This window comes from Alosa alosa, chromosome 18 (genome assembly GCF_017589495.1).
Source record: "Alosa alosa isolate M-15738 ecotype Scorff River chromosome 18, AALO_Geno_1.1, whole genome shotgun sequence".
Classification (NCBI taxonomy): domain Eukaryota; kingdom Metazoa; phylum Chordata; class Actinopteri; order Clupeiformes; family Clupeidae; genus Alosa; species Alosa alosa.
Window position 1 is genome coordinate 31,505,822 of NC_063206.1, and position 22,832 is coordinate 31,528,653.

The 22,832-nt window shown below is 38.8% G+C and overlaps 1 protein-coding gene across 2 annotated transcripts in view; it reads left to right on the plus strand.

The window, feature by feature from the left end:
• LOC125311968 (pro-neuregulin-3, membrane-bound isoform) overlaps positions 1 to 20,509 on the plus strand; it is an 80,837-nt gene extending 60,328 nt beyond the window's left edge. The window contains exons 8-9 of one of the 2 annotated variants that reach the window (XM_048270378.1): positions 10,435 to 10,608; positions 18,630 to 20,509. In XM_048270378.1, the coding sequence (XP_048126335.1) occupies positions 10,435 to 10,608; positions 18,630 to 19,194 (739 nt within the window). In that variant the 3' untranslated portion in view covers positions 19,195 to 20,509. Of the gene's footprint in view, positions 1 to 10,434; positions 10,609 to 18,629 lie in introns of those variants that run through there. The other variant, XM_048270379.1, reaches the window with a different exon arrangement.
• The last annotated feature ends 2,323 nt before the right edge of the window (positions 20,510 to 22,832 follow it).

Consider the following 22,832-nt stretch of genomic DNA (forward strand, 5'->3'; position numbering starts at 1 on the left):
GACTGCTATTTTTTTACTAACAGTAATTCACAAAGCACTTTAGCTCTAAAAGTAGCACCTGAGTCTGTGACCGCTTAAAAGAAGTCGCGAGGACTCCTAACTCCTAACGCAATGTTTTGAAATGCGTCTACTATAGATGCACAGCCCCGCCCACAGCCAAAATGCGGTTAGGTGCCGGATGTAAGATTCCCAATTATTTGTCCCATTGTCTATATCTAAAGAGTTTTACAGCATGTCTTAGGCTAACCAGCTACGGCATAACTCATAAGCATACAACATATCATTTTGAGTGAAAAAACGATGAGAAAATCCAAAAAAAGTCAAAGGTACAAGACTGTGTACATATTTTAATTTCCGAGCGAAGGAACTACTCAACCCATAAACCACCGCGCCTCACTGAATAATATAGGCAAAATCGGCGTGATTTATTTTGCCATTTAAACCATTTCAGAGATAGAACTGGCCTTTGGCCATAGCAACCATCCATTTAGAACGACTGGCCTTCATAGCAACCAAAGATCTGAGCTGTGTTGCAATGTGAGGCAAAGTATAGAAAGGTGATGAAATATACAGAGACAGGTCAAGAAATATAGTGCAATGTAGACAGTAGTATACAGTTGATTTACAGACGGTGGTTTAGAGTAATATGAAGTATTCCTTTATTCTGAGATACATCTGAGATAGGCTACATCAATAGGCTCTCAAAACAACCCCAGGCTCACAAAACAATCCGAAACAGACATAAGGTCTTTATAGAGCAAATCCATATAGATTATTTGTCAAATAAACCAGTAAAACATAATTCGTGGGATGGAATATATAACATTCACACTCATAGCTCATATTTTTTTAAATAAATCAGTGAAAAAGTATCCTGACAAACAAGCAGCTTTTTAATGCCTTGGTCATATTTCATAATTTCAATTCCTCTGTAGGTTACCTGAAGACGTGTGACAGTCATAGAAGCTAAATTCGAAGGCAGGCCACAGGTAAAATCCAACGAACCACATTCAACCCGCAAGCCTATAGTTGAATAGCCCTCTCCTAGAGCTTTTGAGATATTGCCACTGCTCCAACACTGAAAGGCACTGTTACAATGCCTGGATCAAGCCAGGTTCAGCATAGCGTATGCCACTGTCTGCTCATGTTGGTGACCGGACCAGGGCAAGCACACTTTCGCAGTTCCCGCCGGAAATGCAGTCTAGTTTTCATTGTGAGATTACAATAAATCACCAACAGATTATTTTTTATACCAGTTTTTAGTCAACTTTAGCAGAGGTGCCAATAATTGTGGAGGGTACTGTAATTATAATGCTTATCATGAAATTGTGAAGTATATGGGGAGTTCGTCATCTACATTACATAATGTTAAAATATTTAGAGAATCCAGAGAGATTTTTGCAAACAAGGGACAGAGCTGAAAAACAATATTGGATAACCACTGAAAACCATTGTCTACTGTATAAGCACAGTTTAATACTCAATACAGAAATGCTATGTAAATTTTACCATGCAAAAAAAGAAATTGTATTTAGATGTGATATAGAAATACCACTGTCTTATCTGGGCTTGAGCTTGTTTAAAATGGACTGAGGTAAAGTGTGAAAAGGTCCTGTTGTGAGATCAATCAACATTTGCCATTCTTATTGGAAATCATGGACACTTCATTGAGATGGGGTCTGGGAACTAGACATTCATTTTATTGTATTTGAAACGTGGTTTACGAATGCCCAGAGAATTTTATTGGGTGCTATGAATGTCTATCAAATGTGTCTGTACGTAGCTCATAACGGCTTCGGTGTGTCGTCATCGTCTTGCTGCCCTCCTTCCGTTCTGTGATTGGTTCCTTCGTTGAGGTGAAAATGAAGTCCATAGAATCCAGGCTGCCTAGCAGCGTGAATAAAATTGCGCGCGTAAGGCAGCATGGGAAAACCCAGGCTAGGACACCTCTGGGCTAAAGAGGAGAGGGCCTATCCAACTATTCAACTTGTTATAGCGCTCAATTCAAAACCCAGCATCTATGATAATGTGGAGGTGCATTGCCTACAGCATGGGCATCTTGCACATCTGGCAAGGCACAATCTATTCTGGATGATGTATACAGGTTTTGAGCAACATATACTGCCATCCAGGCAATGTTTTCTTCGGGGAAGACCTTCAATATTTCAGGAAAACAATGGCAAAATTAATTCTGCACATACTTAAACAGTACTTCTCCATTAGGAAGAGTCCAGGTGCTAAAATTGCCTGCAGTCCAGACCTTTCAAATTAAGTGCATCATGGAATGAAAAACATGGTTAAGAATACCCCATACTGTTGAGCAACTGGAATTCTATATCGGCAGGTGTGGGACAGCATTTCATTCTCAAAACTCTAGCAACTGGTCTCCTCAGTTCCTAAACTAGACCACACCTTTTTAACAGCAATCTGGGTTTTCAGTCAGGAACAATTATTTGCCATCACTCTGGCCTTGTGCTCACTTTTTTAATGGATTGAGGTCTGGACTCACTCTAAAATGTTGATATTGTTCTCAGTTTACCATTTCTTGCCTTATTTGGCTGTATGTTTTGGATCATTGTGTGGTTTAATAGTCCAATGATGCCCATTGGGGCAGGTCTCTCGGCAGACTGCCTGATCTTTTCCACCAAAAATCTCAATGTAGCCCCTTGTTTTAGTGTTACCGTTTACTTTGAGAAGTTCACCAGGTTCCATTGTCTGAAAAACACCCAAAACTAATACAAACATGTACAACTCAGCTTAACCTTTAAGGGCACACCTGGACAAAGAATTTAGCTTTTGCTGGATTTCTTTTTGACCCAGGGACATGGCCTGAGATTGGCATAAAAAATAAGCATTACATTCCAATGACACCATGTCCATTTCAAGTGTGGGGGTTACAACAAACCATTTATAACTGTGTGAACAAATGCTTTACTGATGATAAATTATGTATGAACAAGAAATTACTAATGATGAACAAACCATTAACTAATAAGTAACAAAGGCTTAATAAATGATGAATTGTGTGTAGTTATTATAAAGTGTTACCCAATTTTGTTCTTAACTGTAGCATCTACGGCAGGGGTCTCCAACCTTTTTGGGAATGAGGGCTACCTGAAGACCCGAAATCATATGGAGGGCTACTCATTTGAAACAAACATACCGTCACCCCTGTAGTCCTCCTAAATAATAGGCCTATGAGATTTGTACTTTTAAATTATCAATATTGTGTGGGCCTATGCAACACTACCAACATTTTTGTTCAGTTTGTTCATTTCAAAGTTTGCATGGGGAATCTAATCTATTTTTTTTTTAACAAAACAATCAAATCGTTTTGTGCAATTAATAATTTGGGTTAAAATTTGTACCCAATTTATACCCACCCACCATTATGAATTCAGGGGTTGTTTAAGTTCTGATTTCAGTGGACAATTCAGTTTTAACATTTCAATAGTAATCGCCCACACCACCCTAACATATGAAAACTCCTTTTAAAGTTATTGCACACCTGAAATCTCTCCATGATCTGACAAAAAAGGTAATGCACAGTCCTGCTTAGTAATGCATGCCACAACATTTTCAGCGCTATTATACGGCAGTAGCCTACGGAGGAGAAAAGGCCTGTGAGCTAAAGCAATTGTTTTTCAGTTCTTGAACAATCATGCAAGAACCGTATTTGACGAACATGGAATGGCCACAGAACTTTTGCAAAGATATGCTTCCATTGGCTACACCAGACAAGCTAGTTTTTCCCCCTTTACTGTCTATGTGTGCGAGCAGCGTGTATGTGCTCCGCTTCTGTTGTTGTTTAAAGACTGAATGGGAAACGGATTTGGAGCCAAAGGCTAAAATTTAACGCAGCTACAATTTGTAAGATATCACCAATATCAATTTAATGTTACAGATGTATGGCTACATACATTCTTAAAATGGTTCTGGTTCTGGTTCTTAAATATCGATTAAAAACTTCACAATAGAGCGTGTTTTTAGAGCGTGATCTGCAGGCGACCTGTTGGCTATTTTTAGAAGGTGCGCTGGGGGCGCCTCATAGCCGTCCCGCGGGCTACCTGGTGCCCGCGGGCACCGTGTTGGAGACCACTGATCTACGGTATTTGTTCAATTGCTTTGTGTCACAACTGATTGCAACTCATTTGTCATTTGGAGTCACACATTTGCCAAATCTACAGTACTAGATATCTCAAGATTGGTTTAAAACCATCTATATCATTGTTCACAACTAAATGACACTCTAACTAACCAACTCACACAACGTTTTATGAACAAAGACTATACCTTAGACAACTTTAGATGTTTCATGTGAGCAAACATCTGTTGGTGCAATTCTACAAGCCATCATAGAGAGAATCATCACATCATCCATTACTATGGGTATGGGAGTTCAGACTGTTGCACCAAAAGGAAATTAGAGCAAGTTGTCACTAAAGCCTCTGACATAATTGGGTGTGACCTCCCTACAGTCCACACTCTGTACTCTGAGCACACCTTAATCCATGCTTCCAGAATCATCACAGATCCCTCTCATCCAAACCACCACTTTTTCCAGCTTCTCCCTTCTGGACAACGTTACAGATCTATAAGAACTGAAACCACCCGTTTTAAAAACAGCTTCTATCCTTCAGCAATACGACTCTTGAACACAACTAAACTGAAATGAAAATGTAATCATTATTTATTTACAGTATTTATTATTATCACCCGGAGAGAAGAGATACTCTTTTCTGATTGGCTGGTGGGGTGGCTATTAATTCTGAATAACGGGACACCTATAAAGTAGATCTGAAATTGCTATTCTCTATCATTCAGCTTGATTACATGTATTACTTAACAAACAGCAAAATTATTTACAAATACAGTGTTATTTTATTCCATACAACAAAGTAATTGCGGAGGAAGTCAAACCTAAATGTGGCTTTATCATACAACATTACAGCGAACGTTAACGTTACCCAGAACACTGAACAGTTTTTTCCCCCTGCGCCTGCCTTTACTAACATGTAAGTTCGCCATCCTTCCAACTGTTCCCGTGGTGTTGAGCAACTACAATTCCTGTTAATCCTACAATTTTACATTATATTAATCTCAATACAAATTTCAAGTTTTTGCCTGAAATAGCACTGTGCCTGTTTACAAGGGCATTGTTCCCACCTCCTTTGGGGCCTACCATCAAGATTTTTAATAGTATCCTTTGCTTTCAACCCTTTTGTGTCAAGGACAGTGGCAACCCTAAGTCTTTCCTCCTTTTTACCAAATATAATTACTTATAATATATTTTGAGACATCCAGGTGTTGATTTGTTCTATACACTGACACAGAGATTCAAGGGGACCATAGTCGTTTGGTGACAGAGCTAAGTAAATTTGTGTGTCATCTGCATAGCTATGATATGAAATCAAATTATTTTTGGAAGATTTGTCCTAGTGGGAGCATAGAGGTTAAATAATAGTGGCCCCAAGGTCGACCCCTGGGGAACACCACAGGTCAAGGACGTTGGTGTTGAGGTACAGTTTCCATTGGCAACAAAGAAACTCCTTTCTTGTAGATATGATTTCAGCCAGTTGATAACTATGCCTGTAAATCCAACCCAGTGTTCTAGTCTGTGTAATAAAATATTGTGATCAACAGTGTCAAATGCTGCACTAAGTAGCACTAGGACTGATGTTTTACCTGAATCTGTATTGAGGCGTATGTCATTGAAAACCTTAATGAGAGTTGTTTCAGTGCTGTGATTTGCCCGAAAACCCGACTGAAAATAATCAAAATACCCATTTGATGTTAGGAAGGTGGTGATTAAAGACTACTTTTTCAATCATTTTGACAATAAAAGGTAGATTGGATATGGGCCTGTAATTGTTTAGCATGGAGGCGTCCAGGTTATTCTTCATGAGAAGTGGCTTTACAACAGCTGTTTTCAGTGACTTAGGAAAAATGCCAGACAGCAGTGATGAATTTACATTCATGTGAAGGACATCTGCTGCTATAAGGTGAAAAACAGTTTTAAAGAAATTGGTTGGCAAAATGTCTAAGCCACATGTGGAAGAGCTGAGATTCTGTACCGTTTTTTCAAGTGTGCCGTGGTCTATCAAGCTGACCTCTGACATCAATTTAAGTTTCCCTTCTATTTGTAGCTGGAAGTTTCGGATGTTGAGCCTGTTGATTAATTTATGGTAAATAAATGTTACACTACTGTGCACAGCCCCATGCTTTTCTGACGAGGCGATGCTAGCACGTTAGCAGCAGTTAGCTAACTATGCTACGAGTCTCCTCTAAGTGACAATCACATTATACACAATGCTGGCAGTGCTGAGAACAACAAACAACATTGTTTATCTTACTTACATTAAGTTAACTGTTTGACCTGATCCATAGATGTGGTGGAACACTGTTTCATTGTGGTTTGCTAAGGAGTAACCCTTTGCTTAAAATAGGGGAGAGCTGAGAGTTTATTCTAATTTAACATAATCACAAAAAAGCATAATCAAAATTGAAAGCCATTATTCTGTGTGTCGGTGTTGTGTTAATCCCACACATATCGTTTGCCCGTCCTTTTTCAATTTCCATCACTATTCTTTCACACAAACTCGCGTCACAGACGTATGTCACCGCCCATTTGGAAGTGCAAACAATCAGATTTTTGGTTATTTAACCATCAGTTAACTTCAAAACAGGCATTTTACTTTGGATAGACAATAGCAATACATCATAGGAGTGATTAACATCAAAAAATCTAGACTGGAGTAACTCAACATTTGACACCTCTGATATGTTTAGTGTTCTAAAGACGTCAAATTGCCCGTTATCGTTACCAAATTGATAGCCAAGGAGCCAGAAGTGCGCATGTATGGCTATGAAAACTGTGCCTTCATTTTACAACTAAACACGAGAAAAAACTTTTATAATCCTTGAGCCAGCTTACTATGTGATCCTTACTATGTGATCTCAATGGCAATGCAGCGTTTGATTGCACCTCCAAAAGCATGGCGTACCTGGTTACCTCCCAAAAACGCCCTTAAACACCCACAAATACCCGTATGTTTGTGTGAAAGAATATAAAACCAGAAAGAAATCACCCCCTTAGTTACTGTTGCTAAGTCCGACAGCCTCAGACCGGAGTTGACTAGAACTTCAATGGCAGCTGTAAGCCCTGCAGGGGCGGATCTAGAGATTTTTTCCTGGGGTGGCATGAGGTTCCAGGAGGGGGGCCATGGACATTATTCAAAACTTAACATTCTACGGACTTCATTGAATATGTTTTGTTCTCTACATTACATTACACGAGGTGGGAGGCAAATCGAGATGTAGCTATGCGTTTTTGGGTGATGTGGGTCTTAATATGTGAATTTCTTTTCTCTGTGTAATCACTAGTCTGTGTAGTCTGTACTTAAATTATACAGTGTCAATAAGCAATTCTAGGGGGGTTTGGAGGTATGTTCCCCCAGAGAATTCTTTTAAAAAATGACCCCTCAAATGATTTCTTCTAGTTAGTTTTGAGGGAATATGGATACATTTATAAAATAAGCCATCAATAGATTTAGGTTATATGGATTGAAACAAGATTCTGATGATTTGGGGGTATTTTTAAAACATGACCCCTCAAATGACAACTTCTAGTGAGTTTTGAGGGAATATGGACAAATTGTCATACAAAATAAGCCATCGGTAGATAAAAAAAGAATATTAATATCCAACACTATCTAACTGCCTATTTATAGGCCTGTCATGCAGTTGCATACATAGGTTAGGCTATTGCAAGGCGATTAGGCTATTATTTTTAAGACCTAATATTATATAGGTATTATAATATTATGATATCAAATAATGTTTTTGCTCAGAACGAACCTAAATGGAAATCAGTCCCCCTCAGTCCCTGATCTTTAGTGCCAAATGTTACGTTTTGCCATTCACAATTTAGGCTACTCACTCACACAAAGTGGTGAATAATGAAGTACATGTATACTGTATTAAAGTACCTTTATAAATATCCTATTAAGAAACAACCTCAAACACGAGTGAACAAGCAACATGTTAATTTCTTGAGGACACAAACTCCTGTGGTGGCCTCAGCTTGTTGGTTCATCTACCAGCAAATGATTGAAATCTATCACCCAATGAAACTGGAAGATTTTTTTTTTTCATATGTGATGTGCTTTGACATCATCAAACGTCTAGTCTAGTAGCCTACTCTGAGTAGGGTTTGTTTGAAAATAGTAGGCTACTTTTACTTATTGTGATTGAGTAGAATTTCAGTCAACTGTACTTTTACTTGTGTAGATTGATTTACACCATATATGAAAAGAAAGGAAAAAGAAAAACGAACCGCCACCAGCTTGATTGATTAGATATTCTAGTTTGATTTGACATGTCGACCAAATTTGGATAGTCATAGATGCTGGGAAAGTGGATGCATGACAATTTGAGAACCCGTGTTGAATTATCACGCGTGTATGGGTTGACATTGACAGCAGTATTTAGGCTACAATCAAATGTTATAAACTAGCTTAATAACACACAAATAGACTTTAAACGTTTAACGTTAAGCTACGCATGAGCATGCCCTTATTATCTGATCTGACCATCATCCCAAAAAATTCGATGAGACAAAGTCTTATGGATGTAAATGACGAGACTAACAGTGAGGTTGTTGCCGGGTTAACTGATTTATGGACTAACTATGGGTCTGATTATGGACTTTTTCGACTTGGTGGTCAAACTTACCACTTCGTTGTAGACCTACAGACAGTTGACACATAGTTGCATGCACTGTGCAATCTGCTGCCAATGGTGGAATTTCGCGGGGATCACTGCGCTGATGGTGATGGGTGATAGGTGAAACCATTGTGAGGGGGCGGGGGATTCTAAATCGGCGATTTCTGTTTGAGAGGAGTTTGGTGCGGGTTTCACACCTTCTCACAGTCCAACATGTATGAACATAAAATATACCAAAATATTATCTGATTTATAAATGGGGTGGCAAGACTATGTCCCAGGGGTGGCAGTTGCCACCCTTTGCCACCCCGTAGATCTGCGCATGCCTGTCTGTAAAAGTTACAACCCAAGAGGCTCTTTTACAGAGCCACGGATCTGATTTAATTTAGAATCCGTTGAACAACTCCAGTATGACATGGAGACACATGTATAAAAATGAATATCTAGGTTTGTTGGGTGACAAACTTAGACGTGGGGTGAGTGGGACTCACTGATATTAATAGCTAGCTGTGCTAGATAGACTTGCATGCATATTACAAGGGCACCAGGTCATGTCATGTAAGGAACATGGTACTGCAAATAAACAGAAACATAATCTACATTGCAGAGCGACTTCAACTTTATTAATTTATGGTAAATAAATGTTACACTACTGTGCACAGCCCCATGCTTTTCTGACGAGGCGATGCTAGCACGTTAGCAGCAGTTAGCTAACTATGCTACGAGTCTCCTCTAAGTGACAATCACATTATACACAATGCTGGCAGTGCTGAGAACAACAAACAACATTGTTTATCTTACTTACATTAAGTTAACTGTTTGACCTGATCCATAGATGTGGTGGAACACTGTTTCATTGTGGTTTGCTAAGGAGTAACCCTTTGCTTAAAATAGGGGAGAGCTGAGAGTTTATTCTAATTTAACATAATCACAAAAAAAGCATAATCAAAATTGAAAGCCATTATTCTGTGTGTCGGTGTTGTGTTAATCCCACACATATCGTTTGCCCGCCCTTTTTCAATTTCCATCACTATTCTTTCACACAAACTCGCGTCACAGACGATGTCACCGCCCATTTGGAAGTGCAAACAATCAGATTTTTGGTTATTTAACCATCAGTTAACTTCAAAACAGGCATTTTACTTTGGATAGACAATAGCAATACATCATAGGAGTGATTAACATCAAAAAATCTAGACTGGAGTAACTCAACATTTGACACCTCTGATATGTTTAGTGTTCTAAAGACGCCAAATTGCCCGCTATCGTTACCAAATTGATAGCCAAGGAGCCAGAAGTGCGCATGTATGGCTTTGAAAAACTGTGCCTTCATTTTACAACTAAACACGAAAAAAACTTTTATAATCCTTTGAGCCAGCTTACTATGTGATCCTTACTATGTGATCTCAATGGCAATGCAGCGTTTGATTGCACCTCCAAAAGCATGGCGTACCTGGTTACCTCCCAAAAACGCCCTTAAACACCCACAAATACCCGTATGTTTGTGTGAAAGAATATAAAACCAGAAAGAAATCACGGCTACCAATACATTTCTATGGAGCTGTAAGGTGTCGGACTTTGCCTACATGTGTGGAGCTACTGGACTGCCATTGGCTCATCCACGTTCGATGGGCGGGGCTTGCGATAGGTCAATTGCTGCCTGCACCTTTAATTTCATAATCTGACAGCAATTTCTATTGTCTTTTTCAGCGGGGACTCTCTTTCTTTCAGCTCTGAAAAGAGTACCGTTGCTGTCAGTGGTAAGACTCCACCCCTATCTAGAGGAATGCTGAATCCCACTGAGGAAGAGAGACATTCTGGTTCCACCTACCAATATCTCCATGATCCAGAGTTCTCTAACAGAGAAGTTGAATCAGTGATGGGGTAAGTGGTAAATAATCTTTCCATTTTTACGGAAATCGTTATGTGGATACAAGCACCAAAATTGGCACAATTACCCAGTAGGTATTGCTCTATCAAAAAAGTATGTTAGCCATCGTAAAATACCCTCATGTCAGCCGCGACAACCATTTTACTTTCTGCCATTGCCAAATGATGTATTTTGCATGATATCTACTGAATAAAACATGATATCACAGAAAGGATGATGCCTACCCCCTTGTTTTCATGGTTATGGATTACAGTGATACCATATACAATATGTTACATGCTTCCTAGCAGCCATGGCAGCTATTTTGCTTACCACCATAGCCTAATTATATATTTTGCATTATATCTATCTCCTGAACAAAACATGATAGCACAGAAAGGATCGTGTCTACCCCTATGTTTTCATGGTCAGTGATTACAGGTATACAATATACAACATCACATTAAGAAATCATGTTCATTTCAAATACTTATATCACTGACAACAGTAGTCCGGCCAGGATATTGGCATTTACAAAGTGAAGTTGCAGCCCTCAACTGATACTGATGTTGATGTGTTTTGTCATGTCATGTTGTGTTTTGGCCTGATGCGCCACCCTCTACCTATCTACTAATCACAAAGTCAGTAGTGTTTTGGCATCCGGGTTGGCAACCTCGAGTCAGGGGGGAGGGGGAGGGGATACACCGCTCTACAGTAATTTGAAAGTGATTGCAGTACCTGTTTTGGCCACAATCTTACATATGGTTCCTTTAAGTAGAAAGTAGGCTAAAATAGTGTGCAAATAAAAACAACAAGCAACCCCAAGATTTTCGGACCTGATGTTACCATGGGACACAGCAATAGATGAAGACATAGTGACAGTGTTAAGGTCCAGCAAATATAGCTAAGTCCAATGTAGGCTGGTGTAAGGAGCTGAATTAAATAAAAATTATTTAGCAATTTTGCTTAGGCTTTTAAATGTTGAATTGTTTTTTTACTCATTTAGTTTTAGCTAATTTACTGAATTCAATTAAGATGCAACAACATTTCAATCATTCTAAACTTTTGTACAAAGTTAAAGGAATACAGTTCAGCATCCAATGTTTGGACATTTCATTATAAGGTATTGAGATTTTTATAAGCTTAAAAGACTTATTTGGGAACTGAAATAAAATTGATATTGTGAATAATTCAGCTCTTGTGGGGGTGTTCCCGGTCTGCTGAGGTCAGTACCCATCAAAGGTTGTCCAAAGAAGGAAAAACACTGCTGGCGACAGGATCATAGGCAGCAAAGGCTCATTGATTCATGCGGGGAGTGAAGGTTGTCCGATCCAACAGACGAACTACTGTAGCTCAAATTGCTGAAAAAGTTAATACCAAAAAAAAGGTGTCAGAACTAGGGCTGGGCGATAAAATGATAGCGATATATATCGTGATAGACATGTACTGTAATCGATATCAATAAAAAAATATGTTCGATAGAACATTTGATAATTAAAAGCAACACACACCTCCCGCCTTAAGTTGTCCATACATAAATAGGCTATCTTGCATTGTAGCTAGTATGTGCAACTCTACCAGAGTAGGCGATAGAAGTTGGCCTACCTTAACACAGACTCTCAGGGCCAGATGTATGTACATTTGCGAACGTAGCGTTATCAGCGTCATGGACAAACTCGCAGATTGCGAACGCTGTCAGACCCAAGTTTCCGTCGTATTTATCAAACTAGTGTAAACTGCGCCTTTCTCTGCCTTTCTCCGCCCATAAACGCAATTTACGAACGTCCACAACTGAATGGGGTAACACTCCATAATAAGGTGCCATAATAAATAGCAAACTAGAAATTACCTAACCCTTTGTTAATATTTGTTAATTGTTGCTAACATATCTACTTGGCACAAGTTAATAGTTTTTTCATCATCAATTAAATATTTGTTGTTTGCATAAAATCTGTATGCTAATGTTTTAGCAAATCTATTAACTAATATTGTATTAATATGTGTTAATAGTTAACTAAATGTATTTTTGGCACTAATTAACAGTTATTTCTTACATCATTTAAATGTTAAATGTTTATTTACAAACTATATGTTAATAGAAAAGTTAATGACTTATTATTATTTAACTTATTGATATTAAACTGTGCTTCTGCCTATCCCAATATGAACCACTCCCCATAAGACCCTTACAATAGATAGACAGATAGATACTTTATTGATCCCGAAGGGGAAATTCAAGAAAAAAACACGGAGCTACCTTGGCATGCCGCCACTCTTGTCGGCGCCAGAAACACTTGCATTAAAGTTGGTTAAGCTTAATTAATATATTAGTAGTATATAGCTATAAGCGTGGGGCCCCTTATAATAAAGTTGGTTGAGCTTAATTAATATATTAGTAATATATAACTATCAGTATGGGGGACCCTTATAATAAAGTTGGTTAAGCTTAATTAATATATTAGTAATATATAACTATCAGTATGGGGGACCCTTATAATAAAGTTGGTTAAGCTTTATATATATATTAGTAATATATAACTATTAGTCAGACCAAAACTGGCTTATCACATTTATTCCTTTAGGAAAAGTTAAAAAAAAAAACATGCCTTCAGGCACTGGCATACATAAAACAGCATCTGCACAAGCAAAATAAAAAGAAGTAGTTGAATGGGCTATATTACATGCATGATTCCTATACCATCACTGTCAGCCCTACTAGCAAGGGAGACATGCAACATGGAATGTTCAGGTGCACAGAACGAGTTTATTAATATTCTGAGACTCACTAAACACTCACAGACGTAGACCATACGGAGGTAATGCATAAACATAATGCTAAACTAAATGTACATTCATTTCCTGCTAGACTGAATTGCACTTTCCATGAGCACTAAGCTAAACTACACTGAATGCATGGAAAGTTGCTAGCGGAGTTTACAGCTAGTCACGTTAGACTCGTGTGAACTCGTGGTCATAATGAAAACATTAATAAACGTTCTCTAAGTTGCTAGAATTGCTACTAAATCCTAACAATACATGTAAAGTAATATAATACAGGTGGTATATTGAAGTTTTCAACGTAAACAACATTTTGACAGTTACAAAATTAAAACAAAGTGGAGAGTGCTTTATAAAGTCAACCTACCCAATGCAAAGCATACCGCTTCTGATCAGCTATTGCAACAATACAAGGACAAAACGCAGCAGAGCTGCAGTATACCGTTTCTCCAAAGGGGGCTCCAAAACACCAATCTAAAAAAGCTGCTTAATTAAAATCACATACAAACACTAAACTATATTTCTAACTCTGTTACACCCCTCCCCTGAATTTCACCAAATTCAAGCACCAACCAAAGTGGAAGAAGAGGTGTGCAAACTCTCACACAACAACAAATTCCATAAATTCTCCACAAAGCTAATCAGAAAAGCTAGATAAATAATAATATGTCATTAACTTTTATATTAGTATATAGTATATAGTTTGTAAATAAACAGTTAACATTTAAATGATGTAAGAAATAACTGTTAATTAGTAAGACATTTAGTTAACTATTAACAAATATTAATACAATATTAGTTAATAGATTTGTTAAAATATTAACATACAGATTTTATGCAAACAACTAATATTGAATTAATGATAAAAAAAACTATTAACTTGTGCCAAATAGATATTTTAGTAACAATTAACAAATATTAACAAAGGGTTAGGTAATTACTAGTTTGCTATTTATTATAGCACCTTATTATGGAGTGTTACCCTGAATGGCAGAGCCTATACAAGCGCAGTTGAATGAAGTTAACTGATGACAACATTGAAAAGAATCAAAACATTTAGCGATCATGAAATTATACCATACATGATAAGATGTCAACAAGCAGGGAGATAATGAAGATCAGTAGTTTTACTCAAAGTACTTGTGCACGTAGGCTATGGAAAATTGGTCAAATCTAGCAAGTAGGAAAGTTTAAGTGAATGACGTGCAAGTGAAAGTAAGACATTCAAAAGGCCAACGAAAGTTAAGGTTGCTTTTGATAGTACAAATACTTACAAAACTGGTGCTCTAAATAGCGATTCTGTTGTCTTTGAAAGGTTCTCTTATTGACGCATTGAACTGCAATTTGGATTAACACCTGCTTTTACAAGGCGGAAGTATTTAGGCGCAGAATAGACATGCGCTGTCAGGAGCAGTCTTTGTACATACCGCGGAATACATAATTAAGCGCTCTTTACGCTTCCCCTCCCATCTTTTTACGCTAAACTCCCACTTTCCCCTGGATCCTCCCATGAATGCATATGCATGACACGAAAAACGCAATTAGCCATGTTCAGCTCCCGCAACAGGCAGTTTGCGCTTTTACATCATTGCGGCCTGTTTGTACATACCTCGCAATGATTTTACACGAACGTTGCGAAACAAATACGCCTGAAGTGGGCGCAAACGCGTTAGTACATCTGGCCCTCAGTGCCTCGAATTCTCGGCCCTTGCCCCGTGCACTCCCTCACTCCCTTTCAACAGACGCATCCCTCCTAAGCATGCAAATTTAATCCAAACATTCGCAATCATGCAAGATGACTGGCTAAATTGCTATTAAATCCGATTAGCATCATTAGCACGCTGCACGAATTTGTTCAAAACTTTTGCATTCATATTGACTGCTAAGTTCATATCACCTCAATCCCGATGTAAATGGAAAAGTACTCTCCAAGACTCAAACGGGCCTGTCCCAAGGAGAAAAAGTATTAATTTGAAACTTAAACACACGTGGAGAAACTGAACAGTCCAACTATAAACTATAGTAAACTATGACAAAATAGCCAATTAAGCTACTTTTGTTTACAATATTTCCAGGCTTCAACCAGTGCTGCTTTTCATTCAGACTTAAGTGCACATTTATTTATTTGAGTGTTTTTCATGATTGTGTTGACATTTCTTTTCCCTTTTTGCTTTGATTGGTAACTGAGGTGATTCCAATCAGAGGAAGGTTAAGTTTAAAATAAAAGTGTTTAAATTGAACTTTTTTTCTTTTGATCCTTATCTGAAATAGGTAAAAAAAAAATCAATAATTGTTGATATCGACTAATATAAAACACTTAAATTGTGATATATAGTTTTCAGCCATATCGCCCAGCCCTAGTCAGAACACACACTGCATCGCAGTTTGTTGCATATGGGGCTGCATATGAACAATCTTTGTTTTTGGATTTTTTCACAAGGAAATGGTTGTACGTCAAGTTGGAACCTACACTGCAAAAACTGCTTAATAAAATCTAACCAAGATTATTAGTCTTATATTATCAAGATAAAAAGACATCTCATCCTGAAAACAAGCAAATTATTCTGCCAGTGCGTTAAGTAAATTTGTCTAGATAAGACTCCTTAAAATAAGTCAAAGTCTTCTTAAATTAATTAAGTCAAAATTATCTTTCGAGAGAGTGCTAGGTAAGTCTTTTCATACTAAAAACAATACCAAATAGATTTTTTGATCTTATTATAAGATTAATAACACTTGGTTAGATTTCATTTTTTGCTGTGTAACTTGGAGATCAAAGGCGTCAAAGGCATGGTTTGCGCTTTTATTATTTGAACATAACACGTTGTACATAAAGTGACAACCAGGATGGTAAAAAAATGGAAATTAGGCCATTCTCAGGATATTGACCTCTCAAAGCCCTCCCAGATGAACTTAATGCTTTTTATGCTCGCTTTGACATGAAAAACACAGACTATCTTGCACTAGCTGCAGCATGTGAAGCAAATGAGGATGCACCTTTCTGTGTCTCTGAGGTCGATGTGAGCAATGCCTTTAGGAGGGTTAATTGTAGAAAAGCTGCTGGACCGGATGGAATTTCTAATAGGGTTTTGAAATCATGCGCTGCTCAGTTAGCTCCTGTGTTCACTTATATCTTTAACACATCATTGGCTCAAGAGACAGTTCCTACTTGCCTCAAGCAGTCTGTTATTGTTCCAGTTCCGAAAAACAAAAGTCCATCATGTCTGAATGACTACCGCCCAGTAGCCCTGACGTCTACAGTGATGAAGTGTTTTGAGAAGCTTGTGAAAAACATTATCTGCTCATCCCTCCCTGCCTCCTTCGACCCCCTCCAATTTGCTTACAGAGCCAACAGGTCTACAGAGGATGCCATCTCAAACCTCATGCACACCACCTTAACTCACCTGGAGGAGGGGAATGGGAATTATGTGAGGATGCTGTTCATTGACTTTAGTTCAGCATTCAACACGATAGTACCTCTCACCTTGGTCACAAAGATGAAGGCCTTAGGACTAAACACCACCCTGTGTCACTGGATATTTGACTTCCTCACCAACCGTTCACAAGTGGTTAGAGTGGGGGGTCTGACATCTGACTCATTAACCATCAGCACTGGTGCTCCCCAAGGCTGTGTTTTGAGTCCACTGCTGTACAACATCTACACACATGACTGCAAAGCCAACAGTAGTCATACCTCCATCATCAAGTTTGCAGATGACACAGTGATCTTGGGCCTGATTAGTAACAACAATGAACAGCTCTACTTGGATCAGGTTGATGAGGTGGCACAGTGGTGTCAATCTAACAGCTTGACACTGAATATCAATAAAACCAAGGAAATGGTAGTGGATTACAGAAGGCAGCAGCAGAACTACAGTTACACCCCACTAATGATCAGCGGGCAACCTGTAGAGAGAGTCACAAGTTTTAAATACCTTGGTGTCCACATTACTAAAGACCTAACATGGATTGTTAACACTCAATATGTTCTGAAGAAGTCCAGACAACGACTCTACTTCCTTCGTCAGCTAAGGAAATTCAAAGTTTCTACATCCATCATGAAGGCCTTCTACACTTCAGCGGTTGAGAGTGTTCTAACTGGTAGCATCATCACCTGGTATGGGAACTCCACAGTTAGAGATTGTAGTACTCTGCAGAGAGTAGTGCACTCAGCTGAACGTGCTATAAGAACTCAACTCCCTGCTCTACAAGATATCTATTCCAGAAGAGTACTCCTAAGAGCCCAAAAGATTCTGAAGGACTCTTCTCATCCTAACAATGGATTATTCCTACCGCTGAAATCAAGAAGACGCCTATGTAGTCACAAAGCCAGAACTGAGAGACTCAGGAGAAGTTTTTATCCCCAGGCCATCCGAACTCTGAACTCACACTATACTGACTTTGCACACATTCACTCTTCAGCACTCTCAAACATTTCCCAACGCTGAACTCACACTATACTGACTTTGCACTCATTCACTCCTCAGCACTCATGACCCCCCCCCACACACACACACACACCTACACGACTTTTAGCACTTTTACATCCCTCACCCTATGCTATAGACCTTTTTTTTTTTTTCTTATTTCATCACACGTCAAAACACACACACACACACACACACACACACACACACACACACATATCTGACTTTCTCCAACTTTTGCACATCTCCATAGAACTTTTTATTTATTATTTTTGATTTCTCCTTCATCTAACCATGTCCTTGATTGCCTAGCCTTTCGATCTGCCCAAGGTTTCTTCCTTGGTAAGGGAGTTTTTCCTTGCCCCTGTTGCTCTTGGGTGCTCTTTGTTGGTGCCCCCCAATTCCTATCCTCCCCCACCTTTCTTATGCAGCCCTTGCCACTTAATCTACTAAACCCCTCTTCTACTGCACTTTTACCCCCCACCCCCCCCACTTTGCACAAATAGGCTGACACCAGACATCATTTCACTGCATTTCTTACTTCCAGTAACTATATGCATGTGACAATAAACTTCCTTGTATCCTTGTATAATCATCAAAGGTGATATCTGGTTTATCTCCACAACTGAAAATAAACCTTATGGTATTTATTAACACCAATTGAAATTCCATGCTTTTGTCACAAAATGCACTTTTCCCTGATACTACAGATTAACTACTGTACTTCAGATAGCACAAAGCCCAATAAAGCCTTGTCTGTCAATCAGTGTTTCTTTACCATGTGACTTAACTTATCTTAACAATTTCTCTGTTTTTTCTCTGATTTCCTGTAGGCATATAGGAAGACCAAGAAGTTACCAAAGACAAAATTCTCTTCTCGATGTGAAACCGGGTGGTGGAAATAAGACAGAAACACAGTCATGCCAGCTGAACCGAAGCACTTGCATGGTCAAGGACTCATCACCTACCATTCTTTCCTCACATCTTTTCTACACCAGCACTGTTCCCATAATTCCCTCTGTGCTAAAAAATGAAGATGACACTTCTTGTATGCAAAGCAGTAACACAGATACAGGCAGAATCAGCTTCACACCACATGAAGGCACTATCACAGTGGTCAAGGAACAGCACCTTCCACCATCCTTAAGCACCTCCCCCAGAAAACATACCCAGATGGCACTTCTGCTCGATGAAGCTCAAGAACAGCTCCAAGCATTAGTCCATGCTCACAGAAAACACAACAGTGGTGATACTGCCACCTCATGGGCCAGAGAGACTGTTTGCATCCTACTTGGCAATGGGACAAGTTCAGGGAGTTTGGCCTTAAATGGACCTACTGAGACCCAACTATTGAGCTCAAGAGATACAAAAAAAGACTTTGCTCAATATTGCAAATGAAAACTGGCAGTGTTAAGGACCAACTGATACTCACTTGTGTCTTTAAACCAAGTCTAAGGAGGACCAGTGGGGAAATATGTTTTTCAATAAATATCTAAATACTAAATCATAAATGCATATATGGATTAATATGGGAGGCAGTCTGAAATTATCAAAAAATATTTATTGTTTATTTGCATTTATATAATGAAAACAAATAGTCTATCATGACCATGGTGTTTTAACTGTAAAAATATATATGGATATATACAAATATATGATTATGTGAAATTGAAAAGGTACCAGGGGAATATTGAACTGTTGTAAAGTTGCTGTACTTTTTGTGTCAACCAACACCAGGCTCAGTAGTAATGATCAAAAATAGTCAACGAATACAATTTTCCACCACTACCTTTTTATGGTCTATTACAGTCTTTTGTCACCCTCTGTCCATCATCCTCACCCTGCCCAGCCAAGGAATTAGTTTCCATAATTTACAGGATTTAGACTAGTTTATGGACCTATGGACAAACATGCTCAATGTATGCAACATAATTTCACTTTATGGAATAGTTGGTGAGACATCCAAGGTTTTTGCCACAATCTGATTAGAAAATGTTTGAGTGGTTAAGTGCTTAAATCACTCTCAAGCACACACAGAGACACACTCATATAGATGAAGAGTGCATAGGCAAACAATTACTTTTTTTTACCTTTTTCACTTAAGTTTACTCCCAGATATCCAAGCATATGAAAATATAAATTTTGTCCAGCAATGACCAACTACTTGTGGATGCTGTCTTTGGACAAAATAAATAATGTTGGATAATGATTGCAACACTTTCAGAGCATCTGGGCATGGTGGACATTGGCAGTGAATAACATTTTTCACATTTCTTAAGATTGATACATTTATTAAAAATGTCTCCATTCAGCTCATTACCTATTGATAATTTTTAAAACAATTGAAAGCCATGAATATTTCCAACCTGTAGCAGAACACTGTGTTGTGATTTATTGTATTCTCTATAAAACTGTTGCCTGAAACAAAGAGATAACAGCTGTTCTGATTGTTTGAGCTAATTAAAACATTAGAAACTTTCGTATATGTATCAACATTCCTTCATATCCCATTTGCAGTATTTCATAGTGTGTGTATACCATCATGACTGTTTTCATTAAAGGTTATGGAGGTTAGTGTAAGATGTGTAATAAATCTTAAATGTTTACAAGATGTATAGAGCCTCTGGTCTCAAAAATACTTAAAATGGCTTTAACGCATGTTTTGTTTCAACTTTTATACCTACATATTTCTGCAATAAAATATTATACAGATACCTGTATTAGGGTGAGCCAGGGAGAGGTCTTTCTTTTTTCTCGTTATGCCAGATTCCTGTGATGAACTTCTGGCAGATGATCCACACTTTGCAAACAAAAATAGCAAGGTATAGGAACAAAGATTTTTTTAGTTAGAAAAAAATGGCTGTATACAAAAGGTTCGACACATCCGTAGAAATATTTTTTTATTTTGGTGTTTTGGCATTTAAATTAATAGTAATATATAATACATTAGGACACAAAGAATTTGGCTCCAAAACACTATATCCTCCATTTTAATGCATTTTCATAAATAATTTTTTAAATGATTATTTTGTTTTTGGAACTGCAATTGGGTAATTGTTATTTAATCAAAACAACACAACTGCTGCCCTTTTATTGATATTACCTGAAAAACACAAATTTTTCCACAAAAATGGATTTATAGCGTTTTGGAAAAGAGCTCTCCATATGCTAGGCTATATCGTTTTCAAGACAGTCTAGCCTGTCAGCCTTTATATTAGGTAAAAATACTTTGTGCTGCATCCATGCCACCTGAAGCATGCTGGTAGAAATATCTATTCAAAAGCACTGTTAATCTGTGGATGCCATGACCAACTTTTGATTCTTTGATTTGGAAAGCAAGTTCATTATTTTGGGCTGCTATTACAATATATTAGAATTTCAGCCCAAAGTTGGGTAACATATAAGGCCAGAGTTTCTGTTGAGGTGGCCGTGGCCACCCCTTGGTGGCGCCCCTGCCCATGCAGCAAATATACATTAAATGTTAATGTTAGTGACTCAGCGGAAGTATCCAATCACGCCTCGAAAATGTAGTCAGATTGTAGTTTCTAAGAAGACTGCAAAACAGACACAGACTTGACTTTGTTGCTGTTGAAATTGTAAGTAGCCTACCCTTGGGTGAACTTCATTTTTGTAATGTGGTTTGATAGTCTCTCAAACACAATGTGTTTGCTCGACCATTTTATTGTGAGCCCTGTATGTGTTTAGCTTGGTTTCTTGATGGCTAGCTCGCTAGCTAGTGGGGGTTTAGCGTAGCAGTCACTTGCTACCGAAGCTGCAGGGGGAGCTGTGTCCCAAATCCGGCGAAAACCCAGAAATAGCGAAGGAATAACCACACCTGCATAGTGCTTCTTTAAAGCTGCAGTTGGCAAGTCTGACAGATTGAGGGGACTTCGTCAGTGCGCACCAGTCTGTACCAGACTGTGATTGACAGTCAGATCTCACACAGCCCTGCTCTGATTGGACCAGAAGAATCGGGAGCTGTGGATTTTGGCAAAACAAATAACAGGCTCTAGGTCAGACCCGGCTGCAGAGTACAGTGACAGAGGTGGCACAATTTCCAAGGGGGCACAATTTTTGTATTAGGGTTGGGGGTTGTTGGCGGCGCAAACATTTAATGTCAGTTGATGAATTAATATAGCCGCGAGTATGCCTAGTGTCCGCGAGACCCAGCTGTGTTCTTACATTATTAAGGCTCTTGTGCATGTTGCTGCTGATAACTAACGAATGTTATCTCCGCGATTTAAGATTCCCTATTTTGACAATCGGCTGGCCTAACAAACGCATTTCATTTCAAAAAGCAACCTGGTCAATCGCTAACAACTAGCCTGTGCACCTACAGCTCTAACACATCCAAAAGGGTAGAGGCTTCCAGTATCATAACTTTTTTATCGTTTAGTCTGTGCATCGGCGCAGCCTACGACGATGTGAACTAGTGACAGCTGTTGTCGCAGTAAACTTAAGCTCCTGGCTCTAAATAGACTAGGCCTAGGCTACTTGTTATGTCGCTTGATTTTCTGTAATACATGCAGCCTGTAGCCTATGTTACTTCAGCAAACCCAGACCAGCTGTGGCATCAGTTTTGCTTTTAAAACGCAACGGTGTAGCGTGAGAGTGCCTGTTGCGGGCTATTTAATTTACAGCATATAGGCATGACATAAGAGCTCCCTTTGTGAGCGCACTGGACCAGCAACATCTTTAGTAGCATTTTCCCCAGCAATCAGTACAAATACGCATCGTTATACAACAATTCAGCAAGATAGATGGGTGGGCCCCCTTTGTGGTCGAGGCAGCCGTGGGCCCGGAGCGACTGCACCCCCGCTCCCTCCGCTTATGAGGCTAGCCTAGGCCACGGAGGGGAGTCTCCGTTGTGTGTGTATGTGAGAGCGGGGCAAGGAGAGGCTGTGTGAGTTTTATGCCGCTGCATGTAGCCTAACTAACGAAAGAAGACCATATCTACATGAAATAACGTAATAGAAACGTACTGTAATAGCCTGTATGGTGGTCACAAAAAAGGCGGCACAGATTTTATTTGAGGG